The sequence below is a fragment of the Rousettus aegyptiacus genome, unplaced genomic scaffold (genome assembly GCF_014176215.1).
Source record: "Rousettus aegyptiacus isolate mRouAeg1 unplaced genomic scaffold, mRouAeg1.p scaffold_m13_p_6, whole genome shotgun sequence".
Taxonomy (NCBI): domain Eukaryota; kingdom Metazoa; phylum Chordata; class Mammalia; order Chiroptera; family Pteropodidae; genus Rousettus; species Rousettus aegyptiacus.
Genome location: NW_023416309.1, coordinates 66,612,479 through 66,638,105, shown reverse-complemented (window position 1 = coordinate 66,638,105; position 25,627 = coordinate 66,612,479). Strand labels below are relative to the sequence as shown.

The 25,627-nt window shown below is 49.6% G+C and overlaps 1 protein-coding gene and 1 long non-coding RNA gene across 2 annotated transcripts in view; one reads left to right on the top strand and one right to left on the bottom strand.

Annotated features, from left to right (window-relative positions):
- Positions 1–3,295: 3,295 nt before the first annotated feature.
- LOC118604017 lies at positions 3,296–8,162 on the bottom strand. Its single transcript, XR_004951615.1, has 4 exons — positions 7,936–8,162; positions 5,294–5,449; positions 3,776–4,036; positions 3,296–3,481 (listed from the first exon to the last, which is right to left on the bottom strand). It is a non-coding gene; the product is annotated as an uncharacterized LOC118604017 (long non-coding RNA).
- A 123-nt stretch (positions 8,163–8,285) lies between these two features.
- Positions 8,286–25,627, top strand: part of LRRC75A (leucine rich repeat containing 75A) — a 41,648-nt gene continuing 24,306 nt past the window's right edge. The window contains exon 1 of the mRNA XM_016161497.2: positions 8,286–8,663. Coding sequence (XP_016016983.1) covers positions 8,412–8,663 — 252 coding nt within the window. The 5' untranslated portion in view covers positions 8,286–8,411. The remainder of the gene's footprint in view (positions 8,664–25,627) is intronic.

Here is a 25,627-nt window from a genome sequence, read left to right as displayed (position 1 = left end):
CCCATCTGGCTGTATATCCTTTCACAATAAACTGGTGATTTAGTAAGTAACACATTTCTCTGAATACTGTGAGCCATTCTAACAAATTAATCAAACCTAAGGAGGGATCTGTAAGAACCTCCAATTTATAGTCAGTTGGTCATAAGTACACATGACACTCTAGATTTGTGGTTGGCATCCTAAATTGGAGGTGGTCATTAGGACCTTTAATCTGTGGCCAGTCAGTCAGGAGCACAGGTAACCTTGGCTTCCATCTGGTATCTGAAGTATGGAGGGGAGTGGGTAGGGACAGTTTTGTAGGACCAAAACCTTAAACTGTGAAATCTGATACTATTTCTGGGTAGATGGTATCAGAATTGAGTTGAATTCTCAAACACCCTGAGAATTGTTTGTTGGTCTGGAGGAAACCATGCCCCGTGTGGGAGATTGGGTCTCAGAACACCAATTTAGGAGATTATCCTGGAATATCTGTGAGAAACCAAAGTAATTACAAGGGTCCTTATAAGAGGGAGGCAGGAGGGTCAGAGAGAAAGAAGAGATATGACAACAAAAACAGAGGTCAGAGTGATGTGATTATTGGAAGCTAAATGAGCCAAAGAATGAGGGCATCCTCTAGAAGCTGGAAAAGTGAAGGAAACAGATTCTCCCCTAGAACCTTCAGAGGAATGTGGGTCTGCCGACATCTCAATTTTACCCAGTAAGACCTATTTCGGACTTCTGACCTCCAGAATCGTATATTAATAAAATTATGTACTTTTAAGTCCTTAAGTTTGTGGTAATTTGTTAAAACAACGATAGGAGGTGAATACCCAATAGAAAATGAAAAAGAAGTGAACAGGCATTTAACGGAAAAGGAAATACATTGGTCAGTAAACAAAGAGATAGTCAACATCATCAATTGTCTTAGCTAGCTTCAGGCTGCCATAACAAAATGCCACAGACTAGGTGGCTTAGAACACTCCCATTCCAAAAGGGAAAGAAAAATAGGAAAAAAGGAAGGGGTGACCGTTCCCAACCAAGTTCAAAACCTAGTCTTTGTTATGGCAGCCTATGCTGACTAAGACATCGGTTACAGAAAAATGCAAATTAAGGCACCAATAAAGATTCTATTTTAATTGACAAAGTAATTGGAAAAATTAATAAGCCTATCAATAACAAGCACTGGTGAAAAGAGGATATGGATGGAGGGAGGATCTCTCATACAAAGCTGGTAGGCAGTAATATGGTAGAAAACGATCCAGCATTTAAGGTGAGCTAAACCATTCTACTCCTAGAGCCATACCAGATGTACAACAAGAACATAGAAGAATATTCATTAGAACACGATTCTCAATAGCAAAAGGCTAGAAACTTGAATGGCCATCAGCGGGAGAGTGGAAAAACAAACTTTTCTACAATGGACTATTATACATAGTGAAAATGAATAAACTACAGTGACATACGACAAGGATGATTCTTACCAAAACAATATTAAGTGAAAAAAGTAGCTCCAAAAAAGTTCCATAGAGCAAGATACCCTTTTATAAAGTTAAAGACAACCAAAATAAAAAACCAATACTCTTTAGAAATACATGTATGTGTAATACAACTATAAAAAGAATGTGGAAACAGAGAAAAAGGGTAGGCGTTTGCATAAAACAAGGTTAGGCATGATTTAAACAGTTAAAATTGGGACCCCAGGGACATGTGGATTCACTATACTCATCTCTCCAGCTTTGCACGTATTTGAAATTTTCCATTGTAAAGAGCAAGGGAACGATGAACACAGGATTCAGAAGGCAGGGTGATAGGATGGGAGGGAACCCCAAGATGAATGTCAATTATTGCCAAGGGACTGGCTTAGTGAGTTCATGGGCACTTATTGCACAACTAACTAAACAGATAAATTTTAAAAAGCCATGGAGCAATGAAGAAATAATTAGAGAAGCAGAGAGAAAAAAGCATGAAGTCAACTTTGTACACAGTTCTTAGTGACACTAGGTAGGTGGATCCCAGGATGTATCCTACTGGTGCTTTATCTGCAAGAAGAGAGTTTAGAACTCTTGGAGACTAAGATGCTAGTTATCCTGCCCTCCTCAGGCCCGTCTCCCTCTCAGAGGCCACATCTCTCACCTGCATGCCCGACAAAGGCCTGGGTGGGCAAAGGCATCCTAGAACTTCCAGCTTCCTGATAAGAGTTGGTCTGATGTTTGAAATGTCACACAGGTGGTCTGCTCCTACTGATGGACTTTCAGACTAAAATGTGGGGATTGACAGTCATCCCCCACACATGTATCATTCAGGGACCCTGACACATTTACCCTGTACCTGAAAGAAGGCATCAGGTGTCAGAAGAACTACTGAGAGAGTAGGCTAACAGGCCTCCTAGGAAGGGGAAGGGTCTTCCTCTGAGGAAAAAAAAAATTAACTAAGAAATTAGTTGCACTGTGTGTGTGTTCAGTGATCCTTCAGGGTTCTTTCAGTGATGCTCAAAATTCCACTGAGTCCAGAAATGGTTCTGTCCCCTTTGCAACTTTAATGAGCCCTCAAGAGACAAAAACTATTATTCCCTTCCTCCCTATGCCCCAGTTCTTCCATATCTTTTGAAATTTTGGTCCCCAGGACAGACCCCAGACTGGAAGTTTCAGGATCCCTGGAAACTCTTTAGAAATGCAAATACCCCTGACTTACTGAATGCTAAACTCTGAGGGTGGCAACCAACGTATGTGTTTTAACATGCCCTTCAGGGGACTCTGATGTCTGCTCAAGTTTGAGAACCACTAGTTGAAGTACATTTATCCCATTCCAGGACTCCTTATGGCTTCGCCATCTTTCCTGACAGTATTCCACAGGTCATCGCTTCCATGACCTACTGTCACCTATTTGCCCTAAGAAATCCCAACAGGGGTCATTCCAATCCTCCCTTCCACCCCAACTCTTCCAGATCTTTTAAATTACAGTCCAGGACAGACCCCAGACTGGCAGCTTCTTGGTTCTGATTCTGGAACTGCTGGGAGCTGCTGCAGCAAACCCCATGGAAAAAGGATGCCGCCTTAGAGCTCCTTGTCTCCAGCCTCAGCAACAGGCTGTCCACACGCCCATCCTGCCTGACCTCTCCTGTATCTGTCCCAGACTGCACCCTCTCCCATTCCTCTTAGCTGTGTTCCTATTGTCACTTCTCTCAACAAGCCCATGCCCTGCCTTCGCCCGTGACATTTTAGCAGGTAGCTTTCTACATCACTGGGGGGCGGGGTGGGGGGGGGATTTAAAAAAAAAAAAAAAAAAAGACTACCAGTCAAGAACTCCTCCAATTTTTCTTCCACCTGCAAATGTATTTGCATCTTTCCTCCTCCTTTCCAAATGAGTGCCGGAGTCTACCTGAGGCTTGTCTCAGGCTCATCATTTCCAGCTAGGTTCTGGGTCACCTCCCACTTCACCAGGAGCCTCAGACCCTCCAGCATTCCTGTCCCATGCAGCTCCCTGCCTGTGTCCTCTTCCCATACTGAAAGACAAACAGTAACTATATGACAACATTTTCAAACAAAAGTGTTTAAAATATATGTTGAGCATCTATATTTTCTAAAGCAGTGCAGACTTGGTTTTGAACTCCAGCTCTCCAATTACTATTAAGAAGGCATTGGCCAAATTCTTTACTGTTTCTAAACGTCAGATTCTTCCTCTGTAAAAAGGGCTATCATAACATTTTTTACATAATCATTAAGAAAATGAATAAATATTATTAATGCAAAGCCTATTGCAGCAATAAGAGCTTGACATATGGGATAAAAATACTTACTGTTCGATCCATATATTCAATATTTTGATTTAAACATTTATATAATCTGAATGATCTTTAAACTCCATTAGGCATTTTATACCTCAAATTCTCAAAACATGAGTGGAAACTGAAGTCAATGTTCAAAGAGAAATCACGATGAGAATTCTTTAATTTCAGATTTGATGGTCAGAAAAGTCCAATGATTCCCAAAAATTGCTTAAAAGAGAATGACTGAAAGGATAAATTCCATGGTTACCTCTTAATAAAATGATCTATCTCCTGTGTAAAACACAAACAACAACAAAAATCATCAGTCCTGTTCACAACCAAGTGTCCTGAAAGAACAAGCTACATTAATTCTTTCAACTGTCTTACCTCCCTCCCATTTGCTCCTTAACTCCTTGCAAACTAATCTCCCGAAGATCATCAGTAGCTTGCATGTCAACAAATCCAACCAGCATTTTGGTGCCCTAGTTATTCAATCCTTTTCCTTGAGCTCCTGCCATGTACTAGGTTTCTGGTATGATGCTAACACATTGGAGGTGAGCATGTGTTTTCTCATTCAACAAGCATTTTTTGAGTTCTTCCAATGTGTCAGGCGCTGTGCTTTGTAGGCCCTTGTAGACGACCTGCTCTTGAGATGCTTACAGGCCATCACAGCCACGTCCGGCATAGGCAGTGAAATTTGGAGAACACACCAGATGGAAAACTAACTTTAGCCAGTGGGAGGCAAGGGAATCTCAGAAGCTATCCCTGAGGAGGTGACACCTGAGTTTAGTCTAAAGGACAAGGAGGGACTGATCAATGAGGGGATGAAGAAGGATGCTCCATGGAGAACAACATATGACAATGAACAGCAGAGACCTAGTACAAGATATTCTATCATATTCAGAGGGTATTACAGTCACATGGAGGAAAGCATAGGAGGCATTCATGGAAGGCTTTCTGAGGGAGGCAGCACCTAAATAGAGTCTTACAGGATAACTAGGCATCTGTTAAGGGGTGAAGGACATCCCAGGAAGATAATGCAGTATGTGTAAAGGCACAAAGTATGACATCTTGGGAGAGGTGTAAATAACACAAAATGATGAGTGAAGTGTTGGACATGAGGACAGTGTAGCAACTAGGGATGTCAATGCCATGTAAAGGAGTTTGGACTAAAAGTTATAGGAATCAGTGAAAAGGAGAGAGAGAGTGTGTGTGTGTGTGTGTGTGTGTGTGTGTGTGTGTTCCCTTTTTAGAGTGAGCATTCCAATTGCTACATGGAAGATGCTTTAGAAGGGGCAAGACTGGAGGTGGGAAGACAAGTTAGAAAGAAGGCTATTATCACACAATGATTGGGGTGAAAATGACAGCTCTCCAACAAAGCAGTGGCTGCAGGATATAACGTTTAAACAGTAGGATCAATGATATAAAGTAATATTAACAACACAGGATGTCAAGTCAGATGGACCTAAGTGTAAATCTTGGCTCCACCCCTTACTATCTGTGACTTTGAGCAAGTCCCCTGACCTCTCTAAGATCCCATTTCCTCACCTGTGAAATCAGGACGATTGTAAAACCGACCTCGCAGTTGCTGAATGAATGAAACAGCACAATATATGCAGAGGACATAGCCCGAGACCAAGCACATGGTGAATATGCACAAATGAGAGCTCCAGTCCTTGGCATCAATGGGACTTGTTTGACCAACTGCAAATACGAAAAGAAACCAGAGCGTACAATTACCCTGTTGTTTCTGGCCTGATGTTGTGAAGGAAAGCAGAGGCAGTCTGGGAAGGAGGTGCTCATCTGTTGAGTATGCAGTCCCACTGCTGGAAGACAATTCTCCTCGGACCTCTTTCACTTCTTCGCATCTTGCTGTGTGTGCCAAAAATGCAAGGCCCTGACCCTTATTACCTGGCCACTTTTCAGAGTTGTATGAGCAATGAGATACTGTCTCCCTCTAGGCTCACTCGCTGCTTCCTATAGAAGCAGTAGGTTCCCAGGCTTGGTGTCCCACAACTGTGATGCAGACCTGCTGCATGTGGAGCATCCATCTGGGCCCATCATGATGCCCTTGTGGGACTCAAGAGGTAAAGAGAATTGATGCAAATATGCTGATGCTCATGCTATATGCTGTGTGTTTCTAAGTATTAAAGCCCCATGTTTCGGACCTAGGAGTCTCATGTCTTCTGCCAGTATCCATGAATCAGTGACAGGTTAATTTATTAGCTTTTAAGTTGGAAAAAGAGGCTTGGAGTCATCAGTGTGTATGTAGTAGGCAAAGCCATAAATATAAATATCACTGCCTTGGAAGGGGTCTGGGGCCACACCCCAGGTAACATTAACAAACAAAGGATGGGGGTAAGATATGAAGCTCCAAGAGGACCCCAAGAAGGAAAGCTGGAGGACAGTAGTTCCCTACAAACCAAGGGAGTAGAGTTTGAATCAAAACAGAGTAGGCAACAGGATCAGATGCCACTTAAAAGTCAACTAAAATGAAAACTAAAAATGGCCACCGAATTCAGTAACTAGGTCACCGGCAAGAGACATCTGAATGACATGGTAGGGCCAGAAGCCAAACTGAAGTGGGTGAGGAATGAATGGAGGTAAAGAAGTTGTGCCCACGATATTTCCAAAAAGCTTGGCTGAAAAGGAGAGAGGTGGAACACTGGTGACTGGAAGGGATGGAGGCAAATGAGTTTTCTAAATAGATGGAAGAGGCTGAGGAGAAGCCAGAAGAGAGAAAAGTTGGGGGTGGGCGGGACTAAGACCAAGGAAAAGAGGATGGAATCAGGGATGACATTCAGATCCTAGATGAGGGACTAGGATGTCATTTGTCGCAATCACACACCTTCGAGCAGGGAAACTTGCTAATTCAAGCTGTGGATGGAGCCCACTATCCCTAAGGAGGGTCTTCTTCGTCAGCAGGTTTTCCAGGTGGTCACTTTGCCTGGTGGTCTTACAGGCCAGAGATGAGAGGCACCAAAGTGTTTCCCAGCCTAGGTTCTCTGGAGATGTGAACTGGTATGTTCTACACACAAAGGGGAAGTTTGGAAGGTGCCCCTCTGGGCCCTGTGAGGCCAGCTGGCAGGAAGACAGAGTTCTCTGTAAGCAGAGATGGGCATTTGGAAGCAGGCCATCCAAAGGGAAGAGACCCTGCTGGGGAAGACACAAGCCTCATCCTCCAGGTACTTGGAGTTGACAGAGAAAACACCTAAGGAAAGACCCAGAGTAGAAAATGGAACTAGTCTCGGCAGAACACCTGTACTCTGCTTGGAGTTTCTGCAGTGTCCTTATCCCAGCATAACAGGGGAAGAAGCTAAGATTTGCCTGATGCTTAATGGTCAGCATACGGTGGGTTCCAGCTCCCTCTGATTTGTGATCTGGCTCTCCTGCTCCTACAGCCCACACTGTCCTTTCCCAAAAAACAGCACCCAGCGCCTTGGTCAGAAGTAACCACACAGAACTGCTGCCCTTCCTGCAGCCCTGTAGCTGAGACCAGGGAAGCCACCACAGCCTACCAGAGTGGCCTGTGGTCTGTGATAGGGAAGGGCTCCCCCAGGTGCCTTAGCCTTCTTTCTAGCAGGGCCCTCGTTAGCTTTTCAAGGACCATCAGACCCCAAGGGGTCTGGTCCATTATGGGCTAAACCAGGGAGGGAGGAGGGCCAGAAAAGGGATGCAGTTGGGCCTACTTGAAAGCTTGCCTCTGCTTTATTGTACAGGGATTACCCCCAGGCACCTTCTCCAGAGATGTGAGATAGAGAACAAAAGACAGCAGTTCTTTTCACCATGATGGTCTAGGCTGTATGAGAGACTGAAGGAAGCAACAAATGCACTCCCTCCATAAGAGGGCACACACACAACACACAACCTTGCATATTTCCAGGTCCACTTAACAACCACCACCACCACCACTCCCAACCCCCCACTGGCCAGGTGTCAAAGAAGTATACAGCAGAATCAGGCTGGCTAAAAATGCACGTCCCCAGGGCCACGCCGGAGATTCTCATTCAGTGTGTTTGTGCCCAGACCCAGAGATCTGCGTTTTTAATCAGGGCCTTAGACGATTTGGCGCTGATGCTCAGCGGAGCCCACTTTGAGAAACCCGACTCTGGAGCTGAGAGACCTCCCCATGCTCCAAAGTTTCTCCATCTCGCCGGTGGCCGCCTCCCTGCACCTCTCGCGGGCCTCACCCTAGCGCGCGATGGTGGACGCCTCTGGGGAACCTGGTGGGCACCGAGAGCGAGGGCCCCTGGGGCTTGCCCGCCCCCACGCCCCCGCGCCACGGCCTTGGGAGGCGCAGCACGGCGGCCGGCAGGGGTCGCGGTGCCGGTACCGACGCTCGGAGAAGGCGGCCGGGAGCGGAGGAGCGGGAAGCAGAAGCGAGGGGAGGGAATAGGCAGGGAAGGAAGAATAGAGACCGCGCGCCGCGGCGCGGGGCCCGGGCGCGGACGCAGGGGCGGGAGCCGGAGACGAGCTGGGGGCGGGGCGAGGCGGGGCCGGAGGCGGGCGGCGGGCGGCGAGCTCCGGGGGAGCGCGCCCGGGGAGCGCGGAGGGAGGAGCGAGCGGAGCGCGGGCCGCCGCCGCCCCCGCCCCGCGCCTCCCGCGCGCAACAGTTCCCCCAAAGTTGCAGCCCGGCTGCCGGCCCGGAACGCGGCGTCGCGGCGGCATGGGCACCCGGCAGACCAAGGGCAGCCTGGCGGAGAGAGCCAGCCCCGTTGCGGCTCCCGGTACACGCCGCGAACGGCCCGACTTCTGGGCGTCGCTGCTGCTGCGCGCTGGGGACAAGGCGGGGCGCGCGGGCGCCGGCGCGGGGCTGCCCCCCTACCACCGGCGCGTCGGCATGGTCCAGGAGCTGCTGCGGATGGTGCGCCAGGGCCGGCGGGAGGAGGCAGGGACGCTGCTGCAGCACCTGCGCCAGGTGAGCGAGAGGAGGGGACGCGGGGGGCGCGCCAGCCCCGGGAGCGCCCCGCCCCTTCCCGAGGAGGCCCGGGAGCGCCGAGGGCACCGCCCAGGGCCCCCTCTAGCGGGGATGGACCCGGGTTTGGCAGCAGGTGCCTTGATGCTCCCGCGGAATTTGAGGCCTCAGGGCAGGGTGACGGAGGGATGGCCGGGTGAGGCCCGGCTCCAGGGTACCTGTTGGAATAATGTTCCCGCTTCACTCATTGTCAGGCAGAGGAGGCTGGTCCCAGGGACGGTTGGTGGGAGGAGATGCGGGGAAGATAACTGGTCTGGGCCAAGGCATTTTCCTTCCTCTCTCCATTGGCAGTCACCTCCTGCCAAGGGTCCTCAAGGAATGCGCAGCTGTCAGCTTCTCCAGGAGAATCCAAGGGCACAGCGCTGGGGCTGGTGAGTTGCCAGTCCCTAGGTCATTTGCCCACCTGGAGGCATCCTAGATTGCGCTTCAGGTGGGAGACAGTGTTTTATCTCCTTTGAATAACTTTGGCAGGTGCTTAGCCACAAGCCCCTGCTGAACAGTGGAGAGAGGGAACAAGGGAGCTGGATTGGTTTCTTGTGTGACTACCTGGCTGCAGGAACTTCAGGAGGCCGCCAGCACCCTGCTCTCTGCCCGCCCCTGTCCCACTGGTTAGCTACTGACTGCAGACCTGGCGGGTCCTTTCTGCTTTGGGATTGCCCTAAGGCCAACACCATCACCCATCTCTCTTTGGCTTGTTTTCCTTCCGAACTTTCTTTTGAGGGAAAGATGGCCTGGTCCATGGATTTTGTTGAGTGGGAGAGAGGCAGAAGGATGCACCTTCTGCATCACCAAATAGATTGTCTTCACCCGACTTTAGGGGGTGAGTCCAGGGCCCATATTCTTGACGGATTGACCCCATTAGTGGTGGAGTCCTTGCAGATGGGGGAGGGGATCTCAGGTGGCCTTTCTGAAGTTTTCCCGTTACTGATCAAAGAGGCTGTAGGGCTCCTAGGAGGAGCCTCCAAAACCTACTTGGATGTATATCCTTCCTCATTCTGTGGCACCACCACCCTCCCTCCCCCACCCATTTTATCTGGCGTGCTGGTACCCTGGAGTGTGTGTTCCCAAGGTATGCACTGTACAGGGAGAGAGGGAAGCAGAGACCTGGACAGATCTGGGGTGGGATATCAGCTCTCGCCTCACTTTTCCAAATAACATCCAGAATGAGGCCTGAAATACCTCTGGATCCCCAGGTGCCTCCTCTGAATTGAATCAGCAAACAAAGATGACATTACGCTCCACATAACTAACAATGCGTATTTCTTTGTCTTTCAAAATTTGGAAACCAGTGTATGACTTCTGTGGGAACTCTTTTGCTTTTAAAAATAATAATGGATTTTCCAGACCATCATATCCCATTTGCACACCAGACAGTAAGGAAGATTCTACTGATCACGTACTGTTTTCCCAGCACTGGAGTGGGTGCTTCTGGGGAAACAAGTGGTGGATGGGGCTAATTGGTGGTGGTCAAGACAAGCCCTTCTTGGAGGGGAAAAGAACAAAGTGAGGACCGCATTCTCGAGGACCAGTTGCGGGAGGCAGACACCTTGGGCTCCTCCAGTCCTCCTCAGGCTGAGTGTGATTCCACATCCTGAAGCTGACATCCTTGGCTTTTGGAGAACAGATAAGTTTCTGTGGCCCCCACAGGGTCCTTGAGACAAGGAGCAGGTTCATCTTATTGGTGTCCTGACACCCTTAATGGCAGGAGTGAGAGGCTAATGGGAACAGGATGGGGGTTAATCAGACTTCCCCTTTTTCTGTGAAAGCAGCAGAATATCTTGGCCATCACCTTCTAGTATGTTGGCTCCCTTGACCTGTGGCTGTGGGTAAGGTCCGTGGGCCTCTCCAGAGCCAGTGATGGGCTTGCCTAAGGGGCCTAGAGAGCTACCCTGCTGCTTAAAATGTGCAGATCAGGGCCCTAGGCACTGCTGGAGGGGAGTACCAAGTGTCTACTTTTCCATGAGAAACAGGATGGTTTTCTAGAACCCTGAGGCTGTTTAGAGGAATGTTGAGTTGAGTCTGCACTATGCACTGAAGAGGCCTTTTCTCCCAAATCGTTTTTTCCTTTCGGATTTCCTCTAATCTGGAGATGGTGATGTTCACAAAGGGAATGAACAGTAACTGGGAAACATGGAAACACCCAGGGCCTCACTGAAGGTTGGACCAGGGGAAACCTCTTCAGTAACACAGTAGACAAAGATAGGGGCACATACAGAGCTCAGGTGTTCAGTCCTGCTACAATGCTGTCCTCAGCCCCCAGGGTGGATTTTGAGGAACAGGTAAGGAGTAATAGTAGCGAGGACAGTAACAGCCTCCTGCATTTGCATGGCACTTTCTCCTATGTTTGATAATATGTGTTTGGCTACAGGATTTGTGTATGCCCAGAGCCCCAGGATTGGAGAGGACTCGAGATCTTCAGTCTCTGTGGTCTTAACCTTAACTTCTTGAGCTTTTTGAGGCCATGAAAGAGCTATAGATACTCTTGCCAAACAGATACACTGACACACTCTGTTGTGTATTTCAGAGGGATAGCTCCAGTGCTCCAGTCTGGTACCACGCCTCCCCCTGCTGTGTGACTTGCTACAGGCTTGGGATACAGAAACAGAGACTGAGGGACCATGTGTGGCAATTCGTAGTGGCTGCTGGTGCTGCTTCTGAATGCCCCTCGTTAACATCTAAGATGGAGGTGCAGGGCCCCTGATTGGGGACTGTCCAGCCTCTCTGCCCGTCAAGTGCTGGAGGGGTATCAGCAGGCCTTGCATAATGTTAAGGATCCTGAGCCCGATCCTGAGCTGTGGTCAGGGTGCAGGCAGGGTGCCAGGAAGAGGCCTTGAAGGAGCAGAATGTGGTCCCCATCCCTTTAGGAGTAAAGTAATCGTGAGGAGAGCTTGGGTCAAGGGTCAGCTCAGAGGCTTGCCTTCCAGTCCTTAGTCTGCTTTGACCTTGGACCCAGCAGATAACCTCTCTGAGTTTGTTTCCTCCTTTCCCAAAGGGTATCTGGAATACTGAGCAGAGCAAATGCTACAAAGTGTATGAAATTGCATTGGCTCTGCAAATCAAGACATGTTCTTATGGTGACGATGATAAGAAACAGGAGAATCTGCCTTTCTTTGGGTCTGGCCAGGCTACAGGCAAGATCTTGGTATCCTTTCTCAGGCCAGGCCTAAGGTGATTTTGGATTCTGTCTCCCTGGCCAGAGCTCATTCTGGATCAAAAGCTCACTGCAAATTCAGAAGCTGTCTGGAGTGGGTGCTCATAGGGATAAAAGAAGCCAGCCATGGATAGAAGGGGCTACTCCTCTCCCCTTCCCCAGACCCAGTTCCTGCAGGCCTTACCATTCCCCCAGATGTCCCTTTCTGAGTCTTGAGATAAGACTTGTCATCTTTAAGGAGCCCCGGGAGAAAAGAAACCTTTAGTCATGGATAGAAGGTGAGTGCCAGACTATGTGGAAAGTGGGGTGTCATATCATCAGCCCAACAGTTTCTCTGAGTCCCAAAATTTCCAGACTGGGATGTCAGCTAGCTTCACGGAGCACCAGAATAAAGGGTCAGTTTCCTTGGGATACAACAAGGTAAAGTGGCCCACCTCCTCATGTTCACTAGCCTCCCTGCTTTCCTATAAAGAGGGTCTGATTGTTTATAGCCACTCAGCATGGCATGGCCCTATTGGGCAGAGCTGTCCAGTGTTAGCCTGCCCACCCCATCCAATGGTATGGCTTGGGGATGCACTCCTGGTTGAGTCCACTATGGCCAAGGTGGCAGGGCTGGCTTCACTCTACACTGGGAGCATGAGTCACATCAGCTAATGTAAAACAAGAACTCTCTGGGTCCTAGGGTGACTTGCTTCCCAAGGGGCGCTGGATAATGGACAAGCATTTGGAGGCTCCCTGGGGATCTGGAGACTGGGCAAGTCTTTCCTACCTGGAAACAGACAGAAAGATGAGGGGAATAACATTTGAAGGTCACCTTTATCCTCTGACACCCCACCTCTGAAAATCGCTTTAGGCAAAAAGGTTAGAAGACCACTAGACACCAAGTAGGGAAGCCCCCGCCCTTGGCCTTGACCTTAGTCTTCCTTTACCAGGAATTCATTTCCTTGTTTCCACTGAATGCTCCTCACCTTTCCAAAGCCACCTTCTTGGGCATGTCAACTCATGGCTCCGAGACCCAGTTGCCTTTCAGGTCCCACCACACTGGGTAGCATTTAATCATACATACACAGTATTTCCCTGATGTCCATTTTGTTTGTTAGACTAAGTCATATGCTTCCTGAGGGTGGAGGCCCCACTACCACAACTGTCCCTGTCATGGTATTGAACACCTGCAAGCCTATGACGTTCTTTAGTAAGGCTGTGATCTGTGAAGACATGTGTCTGCCACCACTGTCATGGTGAGTCCTCAGAAAGCATTTGGCTCCCCAGCCACAGTTGTGCATCTGAAGGTGTAGTCACCAGGTATGTTAGTATGGTCGCGAGATCTGGCATATTTGCCTTCTGTGTGGTTGGATTCCTGGGAGCAAGGTCCTCGGGGCTTGGCTGTTCCTGGCAGCCTGCCAGGCATATTCTTGGAGAGAGGAGTGGCACAGTGCCCAACCTCTGTGGGCACCTCAGGGATGCCACCCAGTAGGTGTGGTCTAGGGCCTTTACTGAGATAGCGGGAGGGGAGCACAGCCCGCCGGGAGAGCTTGGCCTCCCCATTCCTGATCTACTACTTGTGCTGAATCATGTTCATTCTATCCACAAAGAGAAACCTTACTTTTTAAAATCCACTGCTCTCTGACTGGGCTAGGCGCAGGCATTTCCAGTGATAGAGATGCAGGAGGAATTCAGTGCCAGGACCTGCTTTACTGGTTTCCAAGGCCAGAGACGTGGCAGCATCTGTGTGGACAGGCATGACCACAGGGCCTGATTCTGGGCCAGCTCCCCTGACTTCAGATCTGGTGAATGGGGGCCTTCTTTTTGGAACAAATGCCTACCTCTTCAGAGATGACCAGAATTTGCTTTGCTTTCTCTCTTTCTTCAGAGCTCCTAAAGTGTCGTGGGGTTTGTCTATGGACAGACACCCCAGCCCTCAGCATCCTCCTTGGTGTGCATTGGTACACACTCCCTTTCCCTAATGTTATTTCATTCCCCTGCTCACTTTTCTGGGGCATAAGCTGTCAAGCCTATACTGAGCACAGTGGGTTTTCAGAAGAGTCTTATCAAATGGATTTTAAACTCCTCCTCAGGAACTCCTGCCCCTGAGCTCCCAGGAGCAGTGGGGTCTGGCTCAGACTTCTCTAGTGTTCCACTCTCAGCACCAGGCCAGGTTATCCTGCCAGCAACCTGCAGAGTGAGTACAGTCACTCCCCTCCATTCTCAGGGTTCTGGCCACTGCGCTCTGCACCCTACACGCCTCCTGCCCACAGAGCCACCTTGTAGAAAGGTTGCCCAGGTGATAAGGGTCTTTCTCTGGTTTCCCCTTCAGGATGCCCAAGGAGTGGGGTCAACATCTGAGATCTCCCCCCACCTTCAAAGCGAGGATCTGGGCCAGCCATCAGCCTGCCACCCTTTCCCTCCAAAAGCAGCACTGTGGGTGACCTATGAGAAAAATGACACGCACATACCCTCTGTGCTCCATCCTCTGGTCCCTGTTTGCTGTATCATATCCTCTCATTAGGAGAAACTTGGAGGGGTAGGAGAGAGGCCCAGTTGTGTAAAACAGCAGACCAAATTACTATATCTCGGGTTCACTGTCACTAAAGAGTTGGCTGTTCTAATGAGAAAAGTGACCTTGTCACTCTGAGCAGGGACAGCCCCCACCCCCACCCCCATTACAGTGCCTGCTGTCCTCCCCACCCATCCTACCCACGGACCCAGAGCAGTGCCACGTGGCGCTCTGGGAGCACTTCCCAGCTTTTTTTTTTTTTTTTTTTTTTTTAACTTTTATTAGCTCAAACTCCTGGTTGCTGCAGCCACATGGAGTTCTGCCAATGGCTGCTGCTCAAAGGGATGTGGCATTTTGATGTTTCTAACTTTATCTTAACCAGGATAGATGCAGGAGTCCGACTGAGAGTGGGGAGTGTCAGAGTGTGTTTGCCTGCAGAGGTGGCCTTGCTTTGTGCCCCTCCCCCACCTCCAGAGCTGCCCCTCCCCCACCTCTTTTTGTCCTCCAAGTCCATGCCTATCTTCCTGGCTCTCTCCCTCCTGCTTCCTGCAGCTTCTCTTTGTGTCTGCATGTTTCTCTGTTTCTCTCCCTTCCCCTGGGTGAGAAGTGACTTTTCATCTTCTGTTGGTTGGCCTGATCTTGGTTAGCTTCCCCGTGCACCCATCCCTACTGCCCGAGCAGCCAAGACAGGAAGACAGGGCAGTGGGCCCTTGAGAACTGGTAGGAGTAGGTGAGAAAGGGGCCCCCGCTCATCTTGGTTATTTGGCTGTTGGCTCAGCGCCTTGGGTGGGAAACTCTTACCATCAGGATACTGCTTTCTAGTTCATAAAGTATTTTCTTGTATTTATTTTGTTCCTTAGTCTTGTGAGGTTGGCAGGATATTGCTTAAAGTGTCAGGTTTTAAAAATACAAAAGTGGTGTACAATTATAAGAAAATGAAAAAATACAGATAAGCAAAAATAATACTATCGGAGTTTAATTAATATATTCACATCAAGTGCCTATTCTTCTAGGAAGTGGGGAGGCAGCAGGCAACCAAACAGGAAAGCAGCAGTCATAATCCTTGCCACACGCAGGGACTGCGTGGATCCAGGGGGCCAGTGCTAGTGGCTGCGCTTACTGTGGCCCAGAGTAAGGGTTCTTTGGCCACAGTTGCCTTCCCTGAGAACTGGGAATTCTGACCCAAACTTGCTTAGCCCCTTCCCTTCTCTGGCCTCAGTTTCCTCATCTGCAAAATGAGGGGGTAGGTGGTTGAGATGATCACTGAGCTCCTGACCACTGTTCAGTTTCTGCTAGCCTCCTCATGTTTCAGAAAGACATATTCATTCCTACATGTGGTTGGTTATTTCTTCCAGGCCCCGAGTTGGATTCACATTCATGCCATGAGGTCACTTCCTTGTCCCCAGCCAGTGTAAGAGCCAGGACACATTGCGAGGGGTTTCTGAAGGAAAGCAGACCTCAGAGGCCCTGTGGCTGACCCACACACACCCCACACACTAGCCATTGCAGAGGCCAGCTTGTCCTGCCTACAGCAGTCCTAGCAACCTGGCCCTCATCTGACAGAGGAGGGTATTCACTCAACATGGGGTGCAGAGGCCAGAGCTGGGGACTTTATAGGTTTTCATGGTGCTCCAAGCTGCAGCATGAGAGCAAAGGCCAGTGTTGACAGAAGCCTTCATTGTCCTGTGAGCTGTGGGCCCTTCACCTAGGGTATCAGGGAGAACAGGCCTGTATCCAGCGTTGAGCAGGCCTGCTGCCTGCCTGATTCATTTCCCCCCCACCTCCTCCTGTTGGGGCTGCCTAGGCCCCTCTCAGATATGCCTCTCTCCCCTCCCTTCCCCAGATTCCCTTCTCTAAGGGGTCACTCAGTGTTCATCTCACCCTAGCTTTGTGCCTCTCCCGCCCTCAGAGACTTAGGGATACCTGGCTCCTTATGTACTTGGTTCTTTCACTTGGCAGACACTCCTGGGTGCCTATGGGACGGATGGTACCAGAAAGAAGTAGGAAAAGTAGGGCCTTCCATAGCTCTCCTTGTAGAATGGATCAGAGTGGCAGCTGGTCCTATGGATGGGTGGTGAGTAAGTGTTGAGCCAGCCATGGCCAGTCAGATTTTGGCTCTGCCATTGACTCTGGCCATGGCCAGACTGGGCAGAAAGCCAGAAGAGTGACAGTAGGGAATGGTGGAATGGGAAGCATTCACAGGCGCAGGGCACACTGCACATACCGGCTGCTGTACAAACCCCTCCTCTTCCACAGGGCTTCTAAATGGATACAGGTTCTGGGGCTGGGAGCTGCAGGGAATCACCCTCAACCCGCCCCTAGTTGGGGCTTTGCCTCGCCTGCCCTGCATGGTCCCTCTCAGCAGCCCCGATGCTCAGGCTTGTCCTCCTTCCTGTGCCCTGAGCCCAGGGTTCCCCCAGAGCACACCAGTGCCTTTGCAGGAAGCCTTGGCTCCCTCTATGCCCCCAGCAGGCACCCCGCCCCCACCATACAGCCGCCTTCCCCATTGGAGCCACCACGCACAGCTACCGCCTGCCCAAGCAGACTTGCAGGATACCCCTCTCCCTCTGAGGGCCACCAGGCAAGGGTGGAACTCCAAGGGGAGACCAGAAGCCACTCAAGCACACCATCTACCTACAGGGAGCCAGGACTGGTGATGTGGGAAGGTGGCAGCCTGGGACCTGCCAGCCCCTACCACTACTTTGTGGGCTCAGGCCCTACAAAGAGCAGCAGGAGTAGGGTGGGGTCCCTCCTATGGTGCCAACAGGGGTCAAGAGAGCAAAGGTTTAACCCCAGGTCCTAGCACACCTGGCAGCCACACCTCCACTTCATCCCCCTCTCCCATGGCCTGGCCACTCAACACCCACCTCTGCCTCATCTGAGACCCAGCCCAGGGAGCCATGGATGCAGACTGTGGAAAGGGCTGTATTGTTGGCCATGGTGGGGGTTGAGGAAACAGGAGCTACAGGTGCTACTGGGGAAGGAGAGCTTTGTGTCAGCTGAGTGTCATGTTCCTATGGTCCCAGAGGAATCCCAACTGGAAACAAAATCCATCTTCCTGATTTTCAGGCCTGTTCCCAAAGCTCAGATGCAGGACAGGGGTAGGCATTCGTCCCTACCTCTGCCAGATGCCAGGCTGCCCAGCCCAGCCTGTTCTGACAGTGGTGACACCCACTAACAGTGCCTGACTCTGGCCCCACCCACCCTCACACACCTGCTAGGTCAGCCATTTCTGGGGGTGTCCTCCTTTGTTGTTCTTGCCAGGACCCAGGTGTTGAAAGTTCAAGCTCTGTTCTAGAGCAGTGGTCCCCAATCATTTTAGCACTAGGGACCAGTGCTTCTATGAGAATCTAATGCCTGATGATCTGAGGTGGAGCAGAGGCAATGACAGCACTGGAGAGCGGCTGCAAATACAGGTGAAACTTCGCTCACTCGCCCACCCACTACTCACATCCTGCTGTACAGCCAGTTCAGCAGAGGTTTGGGGACCCCTGTTCTGGAGAAAAGGCCTACAGTAAACTCAGTGTGACTGTGAGTTGTTGGTTGAAACTGACATAATCTCTTACATAAGGCTCCCTAAAGCCTTCCTGTGGGGTGTCACTTCCTAAGTACGTGAGCTAGCAGGGGAGAGCAAGGGCTGCAGAAGAGGAAGCGTGGGAGGGGCTCTAGGCCCATCTGTATCAGATGCTAGTCCAGCCATATGACCCTTTAATGGGCTACCTGACCATCTTGCAAACTGTGGTCTCACTGGCTTACTCCTGGCAGTGATCCTAGGTCCCAGCCACCAGAGGACCAGCAGAGCTAATGTTCTTAAGGGTTTAAGGGGCCTGGATCTGCTCCTCCTTTCTCCCTGGTAGAATTGGAGGGAAAGGGGCTCCCCTGGTTGCTTTGGTGAGAAGACCTGCATTCAGAGCTGAGATGTTCTACAGAGGTGCACATGGCCCGGAGAGGAGTTGGGGCCTGTACAGGGTCACACAGGACTGACACCAGGGCCTTGCCTCCAAAGTCCCCATCTCACCTAAGGATCCCTGGAGAAACACTGGAAGTGTATCTCAGTGAATAACTCATTGTTCCATTATTTCTGAGCTTCTTTGGGTTGGTGCAGGTGCTCAGTCCCATTCTTAGGGGCAGCATGAAGGACAGGCTTTGGGACTTCGCACTGGCAGGGAACCTTGGATGCCTCTGCACTGTTGCATGAAGCGCGTGAACAGGAGGTAGGTGGGGTGGACCTTGGGAGAGGAGAGGAATGGGCAACATCATTCCCCTGAGCCTGTTCTCTAAATGGTGCTTTTCAACAGTATTTGAAAACCAAGCTGTTGAGACAGTGATGGCTCAGACTATGATAAACTAATGTCGGAGGAAGCAGAAAGTAGGACCATGATCTGAAGAGAAGGTGGTCCCAGAAATGGGCATGCTTCATGAGTTCACTGCCCCCACATTAGAACTTGGCCATACCTCTGCTCCTGACAGCCTAGGAAAACCAGGGACTTCAGAGATGTGGAGGCCGTTCAGTGAGTCTGGGTGACCCAAGGATGCCCCATCGCCTTGGTGAGATGTAGGGCAGCTCCTAGTCCATACAGTCAGTGCCTTTGTGAGAAATAGAAGATGCCTCTCTGGTTGGCAGAGCCAAAGTCAACCAGATGACTTTGTTTAGTGCACACCCTGCACAGCTGTACTTGGCAGCCTTGGTGAAAGTGCACAATTTAGAGTCTTTAACAGCTGAGGCCAGTCAGGAGGCTCACCCATTCTCCCACTTAGCTCCTTAGGCATAGCCTTCCCAGATCACCTAAGGCAGGGAACAGTGAAATAACAGCCACAATAGGACTTCTGCCTGAGTCAGATGCTTGCCCTCTTCTTCCCAAATCGAGAAGCCAAAACAATTGGGCGTCTTCTTCTAGAATGCTCTGCATCAACACTCCTGCCTCTCAGAGGGTATCAGACAGAATTGAGTATGTCCTGTGTGGGTCTGGAGTCAGGCCAAGTTGGGAGCACCAGGGGATAAGCTGGGCATCATGGTATTTTTCCGGGCTCCCACGGGCTCTGGTCCCCAACATCCCAGGGATCCTGGAATTCCCCTCCAGCTTCCCATACAGTTTACATTCCAGCCTCTACTAGTTCTGAAGGAAATAGGGCTGGATGCTTCCCACCCACTATACTAGCCTCCACATCTCCAGACTAGATTCATTCAAGCTAATTTTTCCTAGGATATACCAGTCTTCTGAACTTTCTGTGATTCTCAACTACAGACCTGTTTTCCACTTCCGTCTAGAATTGTGGAGTTTTGGGGTAAAAACACTTATAGGTGAGATCCTTGACGATGGTATAGTCAGACAGCTGCTGGCCCAGAGACCATCAAAAGTGTGGAGGGGGACAGTTCTTGGATACAGAAACTCAGACACTTTGGACATAGAAATTCAAACACGAAAGGTGCCAAGTTAACTTGTTCCAAGAATTGCCATCTCTTCAGAAATTGCCTGCTGGTTGAGAATCGATCCCGTCAAGCAGGGTGAGAATAACAGAAATGTTTTTGGTGTGATACATCTCAAAGGGAGGCTGGTCTATGAGCAAGACCCAGAAGAGGACACTCCGAGGGGAATGGGGAACACGGGGGGAGGGGGTGAGGCAGATCTGTAAAGGAGAGGAAATATTGGAATAGAATTAGGGAAACTGTTTTAGAAAACTGGCAAGAGGCTGGAAGCCCAAAGAGAGCAGCAGATGTGGAGCAAAGTGCTCCTGGCGGGGTCCACCTGGGCATGCTCTTGAGGGAACAGGTCCACCGAGGGAGATCCTAAGGGCAGAATCCAGAGATACTGGGATGGAAAGAGAGGCCTGGAACCCAGGTGGAAAGCTCTGGCCTTCACCAAGCCTATGGCTTTGCTTGATCCATCTCACATACCTCTGCCATCACCCCCCTCCCTCCCAGGATCCCTGAAATCTGTGGACAAACTCAGCAACCTCCTAGGAAACAAATAAAGGTCCCTCCATTCCCCAAGAACACAGCTTTCACCCCCTCCTCTGCAGCCTTTAGTATCACAGGTTACTTCTTGCTGCTGTTGCTGGTTGTGGCCCCTTTTCTTCCATCTACAGGAGAATGAGGCCCTAAAGAACAGGGCCTTAAGATGGGAAAGATGCCACCTGGCTGGAGTGTCCTGCTGTGACTCTCTTCCTGGGCCAGCTCCTGCCCTTCCCACTGCCCAGAGAATGACACACAACTCCTTAATGACAGGCCATCTTACTGGCTGATTCTGACTTGAAAGGTCTTGGGGAAATCTTCCAAGTGTGGAGGCTCAGGCAGGGCCTCACCCACAGCCAGGGATCCTGGGGGATCTCCGCCTCCCTCTGCACCACGTCCTGCCTGGAGTTGGGAGTGAGCTAGATTCCTTCTCCAGTGTGACTCATCTCTGCTCACCCGGATTCTTGGAGGTTTTGCCTGGGCCTTGCCTCTGACATAGAGATTTAAAGTGGTAAAGACCCTTCATTTGTTGCGATGATTAATTTTACATATCAGCTTGGTTAGGCCATGGTACCCAGTTTTTCTTCAAACACAAGTCTAGATGTCATTGCAAAGGAATGTTTTAGATCAGATTAACATAACGTGGGTGGGCCTCATCCTATCATTTGAAGCCCTTGAGAAAAAATATTAGGAGTTCTGCCTCCAGATCCAAGACTACAACATGAGCCCTTCCCTGGGCTTCCATCCTGCCAGGCTGCCATACAGACTTCAGACTTGCCAGATCCCACAATCACAAGCTAATTCCTTAAATCAATCAATCTCAATCAATCTCTCTCTCTCTCTCTCTCTCTCTCTCTCCCCCTCTCTCTCTCTCTCTCTCTCCCTCCCTCCCTCCCTCCCTATCTCCCTTCCCCCTCCCTCCTTCTCCCCTTCCCTCCCCCCTCCCCTCCCCTTCTCTCCCTTTCCCCTTCCCCTTCTTCTCTCCCTCCTTCCCTCCCTCTCTCTCTGCCGCACACCCTATTCTGTTTCTCTGGAGAACCCTAACTAATACACTGGTTCCCACCGCCTGGGAGCTGAGAGAGAAACTCTTGGGGGCTCTGGGGCCCTCTTGTCTGTGCTCACTGTATAAGACTGCCCTCAAGTCCTCAGCTTCTCACTCCAAGAAATGGGCTGTTCCTGCGAAGTCTGTCCTACTTGCAAAGCAGGTTATTAGGAAGCCGGAGGAGCCTCTAAGTCATTCCTCCGCCTTATCCTTACATACAGTTCCTTTGACAATGAACTAAATCTTTCATCTAAAAGTGGACAAAATTTACCACAAAGAGTGACAAATGGGCTTAAGTGCATTCACTGGAAGGTGTAAACAACCGATTCCGATTATCTCCCAAGCAGAGAGATCAGAGTGACACTGGGATGGATCATAAGTGCTGAGAATAAGTGGAATGTAGGAGCCATTGGACTTCAGGGACTTTCTTCAGAATCCCAGTCCCACAGGATGCTCTGGCAAGGGGAAGGGCTTGGAAAATAAGTTGGAGAAATACTGCAAATGCCACCTCCCTTTCAGAGTCATAAAGTACAGTACCTAAAAAACATCTGAGAGGAGAAAGGAAATGGGTATTTGTTGAATTTCTTGGTCTGAGGTCCAAGGCGCTCTGGTGTAATCCTCATTTGTAGAGGGGGTTGCCACAGGGTGCAGGGGTAACTTGCTGAAGACCGCACAGTGACCTAGGGTCTAACCCCAGACAGGGCCCTGGCGGGGGGGGGGGGGCGCGGTGGGGGACGCGGTGGGGGACTCGGTCTTCTCCCCACCCCTCTGAGTAGAGTGTGGGTGGGTGGAGCTGTGATCTCTGGAGAGCTGGCCAAACCCTTCTCAGGCTGCTGTGCCTCCCAGAAGACTTTATATTTTTTTTTAAAGAGAAAACAACCTTTTGGTATTTATTTGTTGCTGCTGCTGTTTCTAGGATTTTAATTAAATTACACTTGGTAACAACTGGGCATCTGTTTCCAGAGGGTGCCATTTTTAAAGACTTTGAAGTTAAAACACAAACACACCGCCCTGGACTCCCTTGCCTAGCAAAGCTGCCATATCCTGTGGGGAGGGTAGACCTGCAGGAGCAGGGTTCACAACTGAGAAGAGCCAGCCTGCTAGGATGCCTGGCTTCAAAACCCTGCAGGGGCCAGGTGACCTCGAAGGAGCAGGAGAGTCACAAGCCATCCCTGGGATGGACAGCAGATGGGACCAGAGAACCCCATTCCTTGCTCCTTACCCTTCAGCTAGGTGGTCAGTCAGGCAGGGACAGTGGGTGGCCAGTTATCTCCATCAGTTGTTTCATAGCTCTGACCTCCTCAGAGTGACACCTCTGGTGTTAGCCATGTGCAATGGGCATCCCCTTGGGTGCCACCAGCAACATGGGCCTGTGGGAGTGGTGAGTGCTGAACCAGCCTGCCCCTAAAAGGGAGGTTCCAAGGCTGCGACCTGCCTGGACACCAGCAGGAGCATGAGGAGGCCTCATCATCAGGCAGGGCTCCGATACCGATACCGTCAGATGTTTCAGGGCAGTGTGGTGGTTGCTTTTTTGACTTCTATGAGTTTGCTGTCTGGTGTTTCATGAGCAGTGGCCTCTGGCTCTTAATGTCAGTAGCCCTCCCTCTTCTACAGCCTGCATCCCCACCTAGGAAATAAGGGCTGTCCTTCCTGGATCTCATCTACATGAATGTGTCCCTGGGAGGCTTTTGGTGTTTTTGGGAGGCGTGTTTGTATGTATGCACTGCACATGCATTCACCACCCATATGCACAGACTACGTATGGCTGCTTTCTCATTTACTGTTCGATATATTGAGGTGGAATTTTTTTTTTTTAATTTAAATGTAGTTGGTATGAAGTGGAATTTTGAAGACTAGCATTGCCCTAAGATATTAAGTTTATTTAACAAATGTCATTCTGTTTATGAATCCAGTAGATTTAAATGATCGCTTAACGATGGAGGGCTTATAACTTCTTTAATTAAATTTCTTTAAATATCTTAGTGATTTTTACAAATTTAATGGATCCTGTACTCTTAAGTTTATAAATAACCATTCTAAAATTCCAAGTTCCTAAACAGTTCTTAAAATGTAACAAATGAAACATAGAAATAGGGTGACTATTAAGTTCTCTTAAACATTTCCAAATGGTCACAAACTCCGCCGCATCCTCTTTCAACATTCTGCTTAAAATCATAAGCCTAAAGTCAATTACTCAATTACTCGTTTTAAATTGGAATTACAAGGCTAATCCGTAGGTCCTCTAATATACCTAATTCTCTTCAGTGTTACAAATGTGTGAAATACCAGATTTATACATTCCTAAATTTGTCTGAGCTTGATTTACTTTAGTATCTCTCTCAGTTTAATTCAACCCTTTCTGGGTTAAGGACACTTTGTCACCAAGGAAGCAGCCCATGTGCCCAGCGATATGAGCGCTTGGGCCTTCTTCACACTCCCAGTGCCACCTCCAGGAGGTGATGTCAGCCCACATCCTCTGGTACAAGTTACTTGTTTTCTCTTCTCCAGTCCTTAGTTCCCCCCGACCCCAAAACTTCCCTCCAACCTCCATTCAGACAACTTCATCAATGGATTAGAGTCTGTTTATTGCTTGATTCTTTCAGAGTTCTTTCTTTATTTTTCCCATCTCTAGTGCCCCACCTCCTGCAGATGTTTAGTGGCAATTCCTTGGATGCCACATGCCCTTACACCGTTGGCTCTGGGCTCTTGCATCCAAGGCTAGCCAGAGGAAGATTCCTTAGTGGTTACCTTCCTTCTCTGTACAGAAATCCTCTGCAATAGCAGTACTGGGTATCTTTCCCCTGCTTACATATTTCCAGTGACTGTGAGCTCACCACTTTTTTTTTTTATTGTGGTAAGGTATATATAATATAAAATTTGCCATTTTAACCACTTTTAGGTGTGCAGTTCGGTGGCATTAAGTACATTCACATTATTGTGCAACCATCACCACCATCTATCTCTGGGATTCTTCATTTTCCCACTGAAACTCTGTACGCATTTAACACTAACTGCGCATTCCCCTCCCCGCACCTCTGGCAACCACCATTCTTTCTGTCTATAAATTTGATGAGTCTGGTACCTCATAGAAGTGGAATCATACAGCCTTAGTTCTTTTGTGTCTGGCTTATTGCCCTTAATATAATATCCACAGGGTACATCTCGGTTGTTGCATGTGTTAGAATTCCCTTCACCACTTGTTTTAAATGGTCTTTCTCATATTAAGCTAGGAACCATCTTAGGACAGGTGGTTCTACAGGAAGCATTTCTGACCAGCCCAGTCCCACCTCTGGGAGCAGAGAGCCAAGGAGAGGGTGTCAGGCATACATGCACCCAGAGGACCAGGGCTGACTAGACAGCAAGTAAATTTCTGATAGTAATGGTCCTTGGTGGTGCACAGCTGTGCTCAGGGCTGAGGTCAGCACTGCTGGAGTGGGGGAGGGGTCCCAGGCCAGTTGCTATGACCTTTTCTCCCTAGTGCATCCCCTGGAGAAAATGCCACTTCTATTTCCATTTAGTGTATTAGTTTCCGAGGGCTGCCATGACAAATGACCACCTACCTGGTGGTCTAGAGCAACAGAAATTTAATATCTCACAGTTCTGGAAGCCAGAAGCCTGAAATCAGGTGCCAGCAGGGCCCACTCCCTCCAGAGACTGGAGAGAGATTGTGTTCTTTGCCTCTTCAGCTCCTGGTGTTTACAGCTGCTGCATCTCTCCGATCTCTGTCTCCATCTCTACATTGCCTCCTTCTCTGTGTCTGTCTTCTCTGTGTGTCTCTTATAAGGACAACTATTATTGGATTTAGGGCCCACCTGGAAAATCCAGGATGACCTCACCTTGAGATCTTTAACTTAAACACATCTGCAAAGACCCTTTTTTCAAATGAGATAACATTCACAAGTTCTGGGGACTATGATGTGGACATGTCTTTTTGGGAGCCACCGTTCAGCCCACTGCATCCCACATCTGCTTCCAGCATTCAGTTTGTACATCTACCCCATGCGTCCCCTCTGTACCCATGGCACTTTTTAAGACTCTGCCAGCCTTCCTAAGAGGCCAGTTGCCTTAATTCAGCAAGCTGCTGCCTAAAGTCTGCACCAGGCCCTTCCACTCTGAGACGTCTGGCTTCTCTCCCTGGTGGCTTCCTAGGGCTGCATTTTCCTAACAGCACCTGGCAGTTTCCTTCCCTCCGCTGTGAATTTCCCCCTACCCCAGGCAAGCCTGAATGTTATGGGGGAGGGGACATGACGTTGACTCATCCAGCTGA